Source organism: Pseudophryne corroboree, chromosome 1 (genome assembly GCF_028390025.1).
Source record: "Pseudophryne corroboree isolate aPseCor3 chromosome 1, aPseCor3.hap2, whole genome shotgun sequence".
NCBI classification, from domain to species: domain Eukaryota; kingdom Metazoa; phylum Chordata; class Amphibia; order Anura; family Myobatrachidae; genus Pseudophryne; species Pseudophryne corroboree.
This window is the reverse complement of record NC_086444.1, coordinates 395,207,686-395,224,076: the sequence shown is the minus strand read 5'-3', so window position 1 is coordinate 395,224,076 and position 16,391 is coordinate 395,207,686. Positions and strand designations below refer to the sequence as shown.

General features: G+C 41.1%; 1 protein-coding gene across 2 annotated transcripts in view; it reads left to right on the top strand.

Annotated features, from left to right (window-relative positions):
- Positions 1–16,391, top strand: part of SEZ6L (seizure related 6 homolog like) — a 607,177-nt gene that overhangs the window by 548,868 nt on the left and 41,918 nt on the right. Inside the window, exons 11-12 of one of the 2 annotated variants that reach the window (XM_063913207.1) lie at positions 7,313–7,509; positions 10,498–10,689. In XM_063913207.1, coding sequence (XP_063769277.1) covers positions 7,313–7,509; positions 10,498–10,689 — 389 coding nt within the window. Of the gene's footprint in view, positions 1–7,312; positions 7,510–10,494; positions 10,690–16,391 lie in introns of both variants that reach the window. The other variant, XM_063913206.1, reaches the window with a different exon arrangement.

Here is a 16,391-nt window from a genome sequence, read left to right as displayed (position 1 = left end):
CCTACGAAAGGCTTGATTTTGGTGTATCCTCTCAGGTGCCATGATGTACTGTAGACCCACTGTATGCTTCTGCAGGATACCTTTATCCAGGTGCACTGTATAGGAAAATGGCATTGATATATGTATGTCTTATAGCAGTAGTTTTCAGTCTTTTTTGCTGGAACCAGATGAAGGGGTCTATTCATGAAGCAGTGAAAAGTGTGGAGAAGTGAGCCAGTGGAGAAGTTGCACATGGCAACCAATCAGCATTGAAGTAACATTTATAATTTGCATACTGTACAATTGTACGGAGCAGCTGATTGGTTGCCATGGGCAACTTCTCCACAGGCTCACTTCTCCACTCTTTTCACTGCTTTATGAATAGACCCCTAAAATTGGCTGAAAGATGCCAGCATCAGATCAGCTACTACAGAGTGTCATGGCAGATGCAAACTGGGCCATCTTGTTTACCCTTTTTTGTTTCCTTAATAAAAAGAAATAGTGATTGGCAGATCTTTCCCTGCTCTTACCACACTGGACTAATGATCACTGACTGCTAGCTGTTTGTGTTCCTGTTCTACACAACTCTGTTTCACTGCAGGTGCTCAATGCAGAGCTGTTAACAGCCCAATCAGACTGTAGGCCATACTTGCCTACCTGACCCTCTCCATGAGGGAGAAAATGCTCTGTTCCTGGACTTTCCTGGTAAGGTATGATTGCCATCACCTGTGGTGAGCTAGTTAATTGATAGGAAAGGTGTTTCACCACAGGTGATGGCAATCATACATTACCAGGAAAGTCCAGGAACAGAGCATTTTCTCCCTCATGGGGAGGGTCAGGTAGGCAAGTATGCTGTAGGCTGAGAGGTGTAATGATGCATTGAGAGGAGGTTGTTTACTAAGTGCCTGATGCACACCACAAAATGCTTTGGGCATCCACAATCCACTATAGATAATTCATAATCAGTGCCAAAGGGGTTAATTATATATTTTTGTAACTATGGCTGGAGCTCTTCTTTAATAGTGATACTGCAGTACAATGGGCTAAGTGTGCTGTATTACCTGAGGAGACCAGGGCTAGCATCAAACTAAAATACTATACAACAGAGCATAAACATGGTTTTCTGATGTTGCTGTACTAATTTGCTTTCTGATTGTTAAAATTCAATCATTTAGAGTATTTATATGAAACCTGCACAGTTTATAGTGCTATCATTCCCAGAATTTGGGAAGTGGAAAATAAAATAATAAAATTCTTATAAACAAGTGGCCGCCTAGAAGAGGAGCACTATAAACTCAGCCATATCATACAATGGCCTTAGATTGTTATTTACACACATTTTATCGGTTGTTAAGTGTTTATCACACTAACAGTATCATGCTCTCACTGCTGCAAAACAATAATACAACTGTGTGTAGGCGCTGTTCACTTGCAGTATACTGTTCTTAAGTCCTTCAGTATTCGTGAGTGGTACATCGGGAAACACACCCTCTTAATTAAGAACCCTCTTAATTAATGACTCTTTGATAAAGGGGATAGGAATGTTAGAGACCTGCCGTTACGTGTAACCAGCTTCAGCAATGAACTTCACCAGTGATGGAGTGAGCGGCACATATCATCTATACCCTGTCCGTGACTGCAGCCGCACCCAGCCATGAGTGGAGACCAGCTTCCGCAGTGAGTGTTGTTCTTGCTGTGATGCACACTTCATGATTTTATTGTACAGTATATCATCTTTTAATATTAAACATCAGGTTTTTTTGGACCGTATATTAGACTGGACAGCTGTTTCCTGGGGCGATCTAAAGATACCCTTATGTGAACGCGTGACAGAATTAATATGTAAGTGATCACCTTTTATGAAGTTATCCCGTTTTATTATATATTGAAGAAATGATATCGGGGCTAAAGATGCCTTGTTTGACCTGCGGGTGATAGCCCTAAAGTAAGTTCTTAATTAAGAGAGTGTGTTTCCCGGTATACCACTCACAAATATTGAAGGATTTAAGAACAGTATATTGCAAGTGAACAGCACCTACACACAGTTTTATTATTTTTTTGCATTATTTCCTGTGGAAATTTATAGGTGTTCTCCTTTTAACTGTGTGGCTGCAGTTGACTGGTCAGCGCAGAAACCACATTTTGATTCTTGTGCATGTTCTCACTGCTGTTCACTAGTTCTTGGCATCAACACCAACAGGGAGCTTTGAACCTCAGACTTTTCAATGTTCGGAGACTCTGGCAACTAACAGGTTATGAAACTGTTTTCCTATAGGTATGCTTACTCCAGATAGCGTAACATTCTGCCACTGCACAATGGCTATCTAATGCTGCAGGTACTTGAAGAATTTCCACCTTCTTATGGTGCCCATACACTTGTGAGATAATTGGTGCTAACCTTCGATTTCGACTGGATCTGTGAGAGAAATCGAAGGATTGTATGCACATTTTAGGTACCATGCGACGTGATGCGCGGGCACGCCGGTCGAATCTCGCATCTCAAGATAGTATGTGCTGCACTTAATATTTATCGAATCGCAGTGCAATCACGTGTTTTAAAAACATATGCGATATATATCGCACTGCGATGCACGATGGGCACCCGCCGGGAGCGGACGGAGGCCACTCCCACTCGGCGTGATTACCATGCGATCTATCTTTGGCAGTTCAGGTGCGGGGCATCGCACAAGTGTATGGCCTTTCCCCCGACAGCTCCTTCTGCCAGTGGCGGGCTTTATGTTGAGGGGGTAATGGATCAATTTTTTTTTTCAATGGCCGCTGTTCGGAGCCCCGCCCCTCGTCGGTGTATGCCACGATTGGTGGGTCGGAGCAGAGGGGGCGGAGCTAATAAAAAATAATTCTTATAGAATTCCGTCATATTAGCCCCGCCCCCTTCCCGCCAACCCGCGAATTGCAGCATTTTGACTGGGGGCGGGGCCTAATGGTGAACTGTTGCCCTGGCTCCCAGCAAAATGTGCTGCGGCTTCTTCACTCCTTTCCACAGGGCAGGCTTCAGTGTAAGTGTGCGCAGTTTGTGTTTTATGTGTGTGTGTGTGTGTGTGTGTGTGTGTGTGTGTGTGTGTGTGTGTGTGTGTGTATGTGTTCTATCTGTGTGTGTGTCTGTGCATATATGTTCTATGTGTGTATATGTATTTGTGTTTATGTTCTATTCGTGTATATGCATGTGTGTATATTTTCTATGTGTGTGAGTTTTATGTATATGTATTTGTGTGTATGTGGTGTGTGTGTGTATGTATGTGTACATTTGTATGTGTCTATGTAACGTGTGTGTGTATTTTTATATATATATATATATATATATACACACACACACACACAAACACACGTGCATGCATCAAAACCCCCCCTTCCAAATCCTGCATTTGCCCTGTGGAGGATGGTTGCTGGTAGGGGGGCCCCCTGTCTTGGGTGCACTGGGCCCCCCGAGGGCTTAATCCGGCCCTGGCCATTGGCACGTCCTCTCCCGCCCTGCGACCGCCTCTGCCTGTCAATCAGGCAGAGGTGATCATATCCAGTGAGATGCTGGTAGCATCTCACTCGGCTCCCGGTGTGCGCACGTACACTGTGGCCGCTGCGCGTGCACACTCCACACAGTAATTCAGACTGCGAGCTCTGCCGCTGCAGCAATCCAGTCTGAATTACCCCCTTAGTCAGGCAAGTATCATGTGCTTAAAGCAAGATGCATGAGAGCCATGGTGAATGTCTGAAACAATATGATCACAATATGATCCATAGGAATAATCTATAGCCCCCCCCCCCCCCTTCCCGTGAGCACCAGCGGAACACATAGAAATAAATGTGCATATTTTAAGAAAAAATATATACAATATAATGAATTAAAAGATACCTGTGATTTATAAAAGCAGTTGCTATTTGTATGCAGAAATAATACTGGCTTCGTTATGGAGCACATTAAGGGTCTGATTCGGAGAACATGGACACGTAGGCACGCATTATAGTTAATATAACTAGTACTAACATAAAAATAACTAGTCCTATAATAGGACTGCATAGGAGACCACAAATAGGTTGAACTCGATGGACAATTGTCTTTTTTCAACCTTAGTTACTATGTAGATGCGACCATGTCTGTGTTTCTTGTCAGTCACCTACATGCAAATGCTGCTACAAAGCCCTTCCTTGATGGACCTCAATGCATATGAATGTACAAGGACTCAGATGCCATCTGTGATCACCTGTAGATGCTGTAATACCTCCTGGTGCATTTTTAGATTCCACCATCATCTCACCATCTAAAACCTTTACCAGTCTATGGCAGGTGCAGATTTTCCACCTCTGTATGGCCTCCAAAGTGAATGATTGAGTGTCTGTCCACACAAACACTTCAGAGACATGACCACAACAATCTCATAACACGCCCATAAGATAAACTATCTCCATTTATCTCCGGGAATGGCCTGCATTTATCTAAGACATTTCTGATACCATGTGCCTCAGTTGCAACAGCGCCTATGTGTGTACACACTGTGTCTCACATGCACCATAGAACTTTATATGGGATTTTCATGCACAAATTATAGCAGAAAATCGCTCAATAATGTTTGGGTGATTCAGACCTGATCGTAGATGTGCTAAATTTAGCACATCTACGATCAGCTTCCCTGACATGTGGGGGGATGCCCAGCACAGGGCTAGCCCGCCCCGAATGTCAGTCCCTGCCCCGTCACACAAGTACAAAAGCATCACACAGCGGCGATGCTTTTGTACTTCAGGAGTAGCTCCCAGCCAGCGCAGCTCCTGTGCGCTGGCAGGGAGCTACTTGTCACTGGCCGGGTCGCAGCGGCTGCGTGTGACATCACATAGACGTCGCGGCCCGCCCCCCCAATGGCCTGGGCACGCCTGCGTTGCCCGTACTGCGCCCCCTAAATGGCGGCTAAACGCCGCCGGCCCGCCGGCCCGCCCCCTCCCCCCAGCGGCCGCCTCTACCTGTCAATCAGGCAGAGGTGATCGCAGGGCTACGACAGCCGGTGCATGCGCAGTTCAGTCCTGATCGCTGCTGTGCGTTTCATCCCCTGTGTACATTGGCATTACTATGAAACAGGCCCTAATGCTTTTTCCCTCCTGTTTTGATTTGCTCCTAGCTTTGGATCAGACTCAGAGGGCAGATTCAATTAACCGCAGGATTTTCCGTTTGGCAGCAGGTCTGGGTTTCATGCCTGTAGCTATTCGTTACTGTCCAAATTCCATGCACAGAGCTATGGAGTTACTCCGCATGCTAAGCCCCACGTGCACTTAACGTGGAATTTTCCTCACTGTTCCAGGGGCTGCAAGTGAAAATCTGCATTAAGCAGTGGGGTGAGGCAGAGCCTTTCTTGTCATACTAACGTATACGCCAGAGTTTTGACTGTATAAAGTATATGAAAAATACAAAGACTATATTAGAAATATCTTCTAATCCTTTTTTATAGTCAAAACTCTGGAGTAAAAAGTCTATGGCAGGTGAGGCAGTGTCGCCCTGCCTATTTTTTCTGCACATCTCTGATCAAAACTAACCAAATTACCAGCAGTATGTACTGCTGCACCTGTGTATAATGCCCACATGCACCCTTGGGCTCATATATTGTATGTACATCTGGCTCTGGTACTAGCCAGTGTCTCCTGAGCCATTTACCTCACTGAATGTCCATGTCATTAAGTGCACACTCTGGGGCTTACTGTATGGGGTAACGGTAGTGATTGGATATCTTGCAGCAAACCACGCAGCTGATTGAATCTGCCTCAGAGTGAGAAATAATCTGAAGTAAATTTGGTTCATTTTAAAAGCAGAACAGGAAAGTGGAATGCAGCATGCAGCTGTGAAATCTATATGAGACCCTTGCTGACATTGCCTCATCAAATGTCATTGAAAACAAATGGTTTAAGACATTTTAGACTTAAGCAAGTCTAGCATTTTCATCAGTTTTCTAAAAGACACAGTAAATAGATACAGGCATATGGCATTCTAAGACCAAAGTTTATTGTGTTTTATTGTTACTCACTTGCATTTTGTTTTTAAGGGTCCAACCATAAATAAAAACCTAAAAACAATATTACAGAAGTTGTACATTGGTCAGTTATCTAGACTTTGTAGAGGATGTTAAATGGGCTGGGATCACGTGACCGGCGGCCAGCATCCCGTTGGTCAGTATCCCAGCCGCTAGAATGCCGGCAGGGGGGCAAACACAATGAAGCCTCTTGTGGGCTCGCTACATTCGCCACACTGCGGGTTCGGTGGCTCGCTGAACTCGACACAGGTTCTATTCCAACTCTATAGGTGTCGTGGGCACCCACAAGTGGGAATAGTCCCTGTGTGTCGGCATTCTGAAGGTCGGCATTTCAAGCCTTCGGGATACCAGCGTCGATATACTGATCACCAGGGTCCCGACCGCCAGCAACGTGACTGCATCCCTGTTAAATAGCTTAGTTATAAAGAAATATACAATTGTACCCATAGCACAATACAACAGGGAAGCCACTGCATTCTGGGGAACTAAGAGGAGTAAAACCTTGGAAAACGATCCATGCTGTTGAAGGTTTCTGAATGCACTACAGTTTATTACATTGCTGGCTAAAAAGTAGTCTCACCATTGAAAATGTGGTACATTCTTTGTCATATGGATTCTAGCATCTACAGTACCCTTTGTTGTTTTATAAAGATGGGGTGGGGCCGTGGGGGGAGGAGTGCTTGGTGAATGGTACTGGAAAGAAAGTTCTATCAACAGACTGAACAAGAAACAGATTAGTTGTAACTGAAATGAGAGTAATATAATTGATACCTGGAAAAACTGTTTATAGCTGGTACAAATTTGGAAATGTCTGTAGAGGATCACCTACTGTAGATAGAGCAGAGGTAAGTTTTCATCGGAGGTCACACCAACATCTACCTATTCATTCAAGGTTATCAAAACATTGCATATTCATGCGTTTATCAGTCTGTAACATGTGGAAAAACTCACAAGGTTTCTTAACGACATCAGGAGCTGTTTATAAATAATCCTGGACTGAAATAAGGGGATTAATTAAGAAATGGCATTGGTTTTGTTTTTTTGGGTTTTTTAACTAATATTTGGTTTAAATGTAGTTTGGTATCATATCATAATTCAGCTTGGACATATATCATGTACTGTATATAAATGTGAGAGTTGTTATCTCATCCGCAATATTTTGTAATGTACTATATTTTATAATGTAATATACCAATACCAATGCCTGTCCATTTGGAACATAGTTGCACTGTATACTATGTGATGTGCATTTATCTTGCCAGTATAGCTCTAATACAGTTCTAAGCTGCATTTGCTCTTTGTTGCAGATTGAATTTGAGTAACAATGATATTCTGACTATATATGATGGAGATGAAATCACATCAAAGATTTTAGGACAATTTGTTGGAAGCAGCAGTCCTCAGAAGCTCTACTCATCGTCTCCTGACCTCTCTATTCAGTTTCATTCTGATCCCGCGGGAATGATCTTTGGGAAGGGACAAGGATTCATCTTAAATTATATAGGTGAGCAGTTGTCCTCTAAGGGGTACATTTACTAAGCAGTGATAAGAGCGGAGAAGTGAGCCAGTGAAGAAGTTGCCCATGACAACCAATCAGCACTGAAGTAACATCTATAATTTGCATACAGATCTGCTGATTGGTTGATGGGGAAATATCTCCACTGGCTCACTTCTCCACTCTTATCACTGCTTAGTAAATGTACCCCTAAATGTCTTAACTAAAAGCCACTGCATTGTAAATTAAATGTGAATAATTAAATGAGAGCTAATGTCTTGACATACACCAAAGTATAATGATTTCTCATGCAGGCACAGATAGCTATCATTGATGATTTTAAATTTAACACCATGGGATAAACTAACTCATTAGGGTGCTGCTGACGTTAACAGCATGTCAGCTTTTATGGAGGAGTGAGGTTACCGTAACGTTTTTATTTCACTGCATTTTCTTGCAGAATGACTAAGAAACGCTGAAATGTTCAATCAAGATTCAACATTTGTATCTCTTAGTGTCTATTTAAGTCTTGGTACTTCGATTCAGCGTACTGTATGAGTTCAGCAAGGCATTCTTAATGTTGCTATTTCCTATACTGATACTTGCTGCTCTGTGCACTGTATAGTTTTGCATGGCTTTGAAGGGGTTACGAGACTTCTTTTCCACTCATCTCAATCCAGCTCTGCTTCAGGCAATCTCTTATAGTTATCATTTCTTGCTGCTCTGGAAGATAGAATACCACTGTTTGTCAAGACAAGACCCGTTATTTGTATAGATTGGGCCAATTCAGCACCTGCTGGGCCTCAAAACTAGTGTAACAAAGACAAAAATCACAACAAAAGGTTTCAGCATACTGTTTTATAACCATGCTCGGACAGTAAATAGTGTAAATCCTGATGGCAGATCTAAATAGAGCAATAAATTAAAATGGAAGAAAAAAGAAACTGTTTCCTACTATCAGTGCTGTCCATATTTTCCCTCTAAAAAACCTTTAATAAGGATATAAAAACATTCAGTAAAGCATAATGTTATACATTCAGCCAGGGGTGTATCTAGGGGGCCGAGCGCCCCTGGCAAAGTAAGGGGCTGGCACCCCTTCCCCACTGGGGTGGGCGGAGCTGTGCATATGCATTATTTTTATTATGTCTTTCTAAATTTAAACTAACCATGCACAAGGTGTCAATATGAAAAGGGAAATTGATGTGGCAAAAGTGAGGGCTTGTATTCTAAAATTATCTGACCATTATGCAGAAAGGAATAAACTTCTTGATGCCACAATCAACCTTGTATCATTAAAATTAAAAGCACAAGAACTCACATTAAACCACAACTTGCTCCGGTGCTCAGGGAGAAAATTGCACACGAGTCCCATAATGACCGGCACTCGGAGACAGCAATAGTCATAAGAAAGCGACCTTGGACAAATATATTCTGCTTTCCTATGACTATTGTTGTCTCCGAGTGAGAAGGCTGGCGCCAGAATCCAAACACCGCTCACAATGCCAACGCCTGAATCCTGACTGTTGGCATCCTGGACGTAAGTAAGCAAGGGATGGTTAGGGTTAGGCTGGATGGAGGAGGAGAGGTTAGGTTTAGGCACTAGGCCTTGGGTTAGGGTTGCGTACTCAATAGATATAGACAATGGAAAAGCAGGCCCTCAGCCAGTCCAAAGAACATCACAGATCAGACACCAATGTGTATGCAACATTTCAGATGTTTAATCTGTTTTTTGCTTGAAAACGGATTAAACATCAAAAAATGTGTATACACATTGGTGTCTGATCATGATGTTGTTTGGACTGGCTGAGTGCCTGCTTTTCCAATGTCTTTATATTTAGGTAGATAGATCAATAGAATATAGACCCGCACATTACACATTTCACCATTGGTCTATGTATGAATCGGTTACCCACAGGTACTGCATATACTCTGAACAGCACTTGGAATAATATACCTAGAGGTTCTGCAGCAGCTGCAATACATAGCACCCTGTTGGGAAGATAGGTGAAGCAGTGGTCCTCAGCCTCATACATCCTCCCGCAGTACCTATACAGTGTGGTCACTCACATCTACAGTTTCTCCTCAGTGGCCCTCTTCTGACTGCTCCCTCCCCAGTCACATGTATTCCCCGGCTCTGGAGCCCATGTGAGAACAAGCCGCATGCTACTTCCTTGCTCTCACCGTATTGGTCCAATGCGCGGAGCTGCAACTAACCGGTTGCTAGGCTGCGTATCTAGGAAGTGAAGCCCAGTGATGGTGACACAGCCAGCTGGTTGCAGCTGGCAGCCCGGCCGATACACACTGCTGCGCAGGTAGCAGTTGCAGCTGGCAGCCCGGCCAATACACACTGCTGCCCAGGTAGCAGGTACTCCAGTCTCAGCAGTACATCCTGATGGTGGCCCTAGCGGGTGGCACAGATAGGTTGGCGCCCCCTTTGGCTGGCACCCCTGGCGAGTGCCATCTTGATCAATGGCTAGATATGCCACTGCATTCAGCAAGTCAACATTCACAATGTCAGTGCTAACAGAAAGTCATCATTTTAGGGTTGGAGTTAGGCTGCAGTTAGGTAAAGGTTATGTTGCAGTTAGGGTTGGAGCTAGGCTGCAGTTAGGTTAGGGTCATGCTGTGGTTAGTGTTAGGCTGCAGTTAGGTTAGGGTCATGCTGTAACAATTCCCCCCCTCCCCCCCAGTAAATGGCTAATGCAGCATCTGAAGTAATTGTCGTCCAAATTAAACTTATTTACGAACCTTAGAGAACTCGCTCTAGAGTGATGTAAATAGGAATACCTGTATATTGTATCAAATCAACCTTAAAGGCAGCTCTATTTATAATATCACATTTGCTGTATGATTTTCTGTCCCAGCAGCCTACATGCAAGCAATGGTATTTTGAATAGTTATAAGAAATGGTCATGCTTTGTGCCACGACTGGTTTGTCTTTTTATTTATTTAGAATGAGCAACATCTTGCTTTTAAATTTTGATTTTGTTCTAGAAGTGTCCAGAAATGACTCTTGTTCAGACCTACCTGAAATTCAGAATGGATGGAAGACCACTTCTCACACAGATCTTGTCCGAGGAGCCAGAATTACATACCAGTGTGATCCAGGATATGACATAGTGGGGAGTGAAACCTTAACCTGCCAATGGGATCTCAGTTGGAGCAGCGACCCACCATTTTGTGAAAAAAGTAAGGCCCAGAGAGTTTTATTACTCCAGTCTAGGTTGTTCCATGGCCTTCTCGAATCTTCTGCAGTTGATATTCACCTTCAGAAATCACATTCTTTTTATTTCAATCATCACCTTGAGAAAACTATTGTTTTTGTGCTTTTCTTAAGCATGCATTTACATGTTTGAAGGTGGTAAATGTTGGGAGAAATCACTGATGTGCTAAAAGCATCCATTTTGAAGTAAAGTTGACCAAGTCACATACAGTAATATTATTGTTTTGTTGTTTCAGTCTTTAGCTACATAATGTTGACCTCAAGACATCAGATTTGGTGGTGACACCTGGGGGTCTGTTTATTAATGACTAAGTGGTGTTTCTGTAGCTTTCATTTCATGGGGCCTTATTCAGAGTTAAACACAAATGTAATCACATTTTTGCAACCTGAGTTGAACACATAGGCCGGTCAACAATTGTGACTCCCCTTGAGGTACCAGGATCAGATGCGCCAGGGATATGACAGGAGGTTTGGCATTACTGCAAGTACAAAATATGCTAATATACTAATGCTAATATACAGCTCACAGTGCATATACATTACAGTTATTGGTATAGTGCAGATAATATCTACCCAAGTCAATTGGAGCATGTGAAACGCTAATAGAACAACACTTAAATATAATTTGGGGTGGAGGGCACCCTTCTCCTGATACACAAAGAGCACATGAAACATGGTATATTTGTGTTAAAGAAAAAAGCATGCAATGCAGTGGCACCTAACTTTTAAAGTACAGTTGCCGAGTTTAGTTGTATTTGCATTAATGGATGTGTTTTAGCCATTTTCATCCAATCAGATGCAGCCTGCACTGATCATCATAATCACTTATCAACTTTCACAATGCTTTTAGTAGCTGCAAGTTAGGTCTTCCAGGCAAGCAACTTTTTCTGTGGCCCACACCAAGACATTACTGTATTTTGACGACGTCTACACACTCCCCCCATTCCAGCTCCTTCTTTATAAGATGTTGCAAGTCCAACTTGCATATACTGTTGAAAAGACACTCACCATGAAAAGACACATAGGTGCATTGCAAAAAGAGCAGGATGATGCCAAGGAAAATGAGAGTCTTAAGTCTAAGTCTGAATAAGGCCCATACTGTCAGTAAAGTTGATATTCTTTGTCTGATGAAGTAAATTACAATGTACTTTGCAAACATTGGCAAGGCTTACTGCAGCCTTTTGTTGTATTTAAAAGACATTTAAGTCAACCATTCAAATAAAATTTAATTTCAGCCTATTTAGAAAGCATCAATGTCTCTGCACTTTTAACACTGAAAATGTTTGCTTGCTCAGACCTATATTTCTATAAAGAAACTGCTGTTATTGGAAGGTTATAAATAGATGTAAATGAATAGTGAATAGTTCCAAGTAGAATGGTAAAGAATACCCAATCAAACAATTCTTTTTTGTTTCATGTTTCGTATAATTTATATTGTATACATTAATTTGTTTTCTTGTAAATAATACGATTTTCTTTTCTTGGCCAATATTTTTCTGAGAATAGTATCCTAGTGTTTTCTTTTTTATTATTTTACAAATTTCACTTCATGCTGTTGGATAAAACAAGTTTACACTACGGCAATGTAAAAAGTCTGTTTATGAAGGACACAAATTTTCCCAAGTGTAGTTGTTTTCCTTGAAAACACTGGAGAAGTTATTTTTAGTGCTGTAAGCAGCAATAACATTGAATCTTATATTACACTTTTTTGATTTGTAATAAACAGTGAATCTGTTGCCGTTACGCATGAAAGCACATGAAGGAGTATTTAGGAGACTGCTGCCTATCAGTTCCCCACAAGCGAGAGACAGTGATTCCATGGTACCATTTTACATTCTGTCATGGAGTAGTTTCAGAGCCCACACTGACCTCTGCATATAGTATATTTGTACTATTATTGCATTTAGTGGCTCTCGGCTTAAGCCAAACAAAGTGCACAATAAAATCAGAGGTATACTTACAGGGGATGCATTCAATTTGCCAGCTGGCGTGATCCTGGTGGTCAGGATACCGACGCCGGAATCCCAATCGCCGACAATGCTGCCGGCCTGAATCCCGCAAAACAGGGCTATTCCTACTCATGGGTGTCCGTGTCGAGCGCAACGAGCCCACAAGGGCACTCTTTGCACTCGCTCTACTGCTGGCATTCTGGTGGGCAGGACGAAGCTGTCAGGATGTGGACAGCCGGCATCCGCCCGCCGGTAAATCATACTTAATCCACTTACAGAACAGGGAAATACAGTAGTTATCCTTTGACTTTAACACTGCTTAAATGATGTCAGTGGGGTCACTAGTTTCTAGTGAACTGATAAATAGCATAGTCATTGAGTGTCCCCACTGTGTGTAGGGGACAAGCACCTTTTAACAGCCGTTAAATGTATGTTGTATAATAGTTTTGCATTAAATTAGAGCAATTTTCCTCCAAAATGGTTTGCTTCTAAATTGACTCTGTTACACATTCATTCCATCAGAGTTTCAGGTTGACAGATGACATTCAAGTGGTTGTAACATATTTGACATATTTGAATTGTGTGGGTGCAATTACAAGTTTTTGGTTTTAGCAACACCTAAAAAGGTTTTCTAAAATACCACACTTGCTATTCTTGATAAGCAACAGTATATGATCTACAATGCTCCCAGTCATCTGTGATGAAGGAGTAATGAAAAGCAGAAAGCTGAATACACCTGTCACAGACTAAATGAAGATGAGTAGGATTTAAACAAAAGGCTCTATGTGTGTGGTAAAGGCCACACACATAGAGCGTGCGGGGGGAGACGGGGGGGCCGCTCACTTCACCCAGCGGGTGAAGTGAGCGACCCGCTAGATTGGCCTGCATGCAGGCCAATCTAGCAGCAGCGATAGCGATGCGCGGGGCTGCGCATCGCTATCGCTGAGGGGGCTACACACGGAGCGATCGTGCTTAAAATCTAAGCAATCTAGTCAGATTGCTTAGATTTTAAGCAGCGATCGCTCCGTGAGTACCCCCCTTTAAAGGGAAAATTAAACAGAAGTGTGAAAAGAGTAATGAAATGGTTAAAATTGTGGTGGTGTTGTTGTTGTTATTTAAACAGGCTAAACACTAAAACTGCCATGGAAAGCATATGAACTAAATGAATATATGGATATTTTATATAGGTTAACTAAATGTATTTCATAATTTCATTTGAACATGCAATTAAATGTATTATTTGTAGGTCATCCATTTAGATTCACATATGTACATGACTAATAGAATGCTGTGGTTTAATGATAAAGAACTATGACACCTTGAATAGACTCTTTGTAGAACCTGGTCTAATGGTCAATGTTAGTGCCCTGTGAAGTACTATAAACACAATATTGAGATCATTATACATCTAAAGACATACGTATTTAACAAAGTGTTTACTTCTAACACTGATTTATATTTAAGTATGATCAGCGCTAACAATCAAAAGTGACAGCAATGCCTTAAAAAATTATGGTATGCAGCTTTATTGCAATTGTTAAATGAATAAACAAAACAAAGTGGATTTGGCAGTCTAGACATTCATATCTTAATGAAGACAATGCTGTGTGTTTAAAAAAATCCATACAAATGTTAACACTTTAGTATTTTAACGTTAAATGATTAAAATTGACCATACCAAATCCTCAAAACTCTGTCATAATAGTACATGAAAATTCAAATTAATAAATCACTTTGGGGAGTATAAAATGCAACTTGGTTATCTATTGCCATTTCTTCTTTGGTTTGTTTCCTCAGACTGAAATTAATGATTGATTCTGATGATTCTTCAAATTTTCCACAGTGGCATGTGCTTAACATGGCAATCACAGTCTCGTGGCACATGATGTAGTGAGCAGAGAGGCTTTGGGGAGCTCATCTGAGCTCTGTTTCCACTGTGACATCCTCCCTTTCCTTCTCCCCCTCTGCTAACACATGACATGCTGAGATTACTGAGTTTATGTGTCTGTGTCCAGTAGTCATGCTTGTTTTCCCTCCAGAGAAATTTTGTAAAGTAAATAATTATTTGTGGAAGAAGAATTCTGGAGAATGAAATGTATGCTTAAAGGTTACTTTTCTTGTTATTAAAAGTAGAAAAATGTATGTGCAATGGCAAATTTAACTCTATAATTTCATATTAAAAGAAATGACTTACCGTTATTTAGAGTAGCAGAGAAATTAGACTTGAAATTTTACAACTGAAGATAATTTGGGTTAATATGTCTTCTGCTGACCTATATAATTTCTGTTTTCCTATAATAATTTTGTATTCTGCATGTAGAAGATGGGACAACAGACATCATTTGACCATTTTATTAACACTTCAGCCCTCTTGCCATATTTTAAGACATTGCATGAGTGACTGTACTAACCTAGTCCATGATTTGATTTACCAGGACCGACATTTCATCATCAGTTGAGGCTGGCATAGTTTTGTCATAAATATCATCTTCAACCTGGAACCCTTCAAAATAATAATATAATATGGTTTTGTGTTGTGGATGCAAAACTGGACTTGGAATCTTGTAACTGACGTTCTGAATGTTTCATATACAGTACTTACATATAAAGTGATTGTGTACCGTGGATGTTTATGAAGACCTGGAGTTCAACATCTTTGAGCGCAGCAGGTGGATTGGCAAAAACCAACAGTTTTATAGATTCGTTATTGAGTTATCTGGAATATCATGGGACTTCTGTAAATACCTTTTGAATTAATTGTTTATTGAACTGTTTTGTATTTGTACCTGTGAAAGCCTTTCCTCCTATTATATCTTTACTTGATAACTATTATCTATTTACTTACTGGTTTATCTATTATGTGAATGGTGACAGATGATTTAAAGTTACATGTAACTTCTACAAAAACAATAAAACAAAAAGATAAAAATTAATATTGATCTGTGATTCTTATACACTTTAACTTTACTCATAACTTGTAACAAAACAGAGTGTCAGGATATGAAAAATTTGCCATAGGTGACATTCCTTTTCATTCCTTCACCTTTGCTTCAGCAGGGATCCCCTAAACACTTTGAAGTCTATTTACTAACCCTTGGAGAGAAATAAAGTATATGGAAATAAAGCTCCAGCCAATCAGCTCCTAACTGTCATTTTTAAACACAACCTGTAACATATCAGTTAGAAGCTGATTGGCTGGTACTTTATCTCCATCCACTTTATCAATTTTCAAGGCTTAGTACATATCGTTTAAGGGCAACTGAATACTGCTTTGATAGCACCTGCAGCCCTAAATAGCTGTCATCATTGCACCCTGTCTTAATATACCACTTATCATTCCGTAATTTACAAGGTTTGAAGTCATTCATAGCTATGAAAAGATATATAGACTTTTTTCTGTATAGTGTGATATGACTTCCCTTCTTCCCTGTACACAATCATGGTAATATTATCATCAGGTGTTTCCTTTCACTTATCTCATCCGAGTGCAAATGTGGGTACAATCTGCACATTCACCATGAATGTCTGAGGAATAGTCTGCCTTTTTCTTGTCTTATGTTGAAGTGTGTGTCTTTCTTATATCTGCTTGAACAGAGACAGTAGTTAAAACCTACCACTACTTAGGTCATAAATGATTGGGTCATTCTTTCATGTTGAATACAATACCACACCGTCCTACATATAAAATACAGTTACCTTCCGTTTCGCCTTGGCTCTCC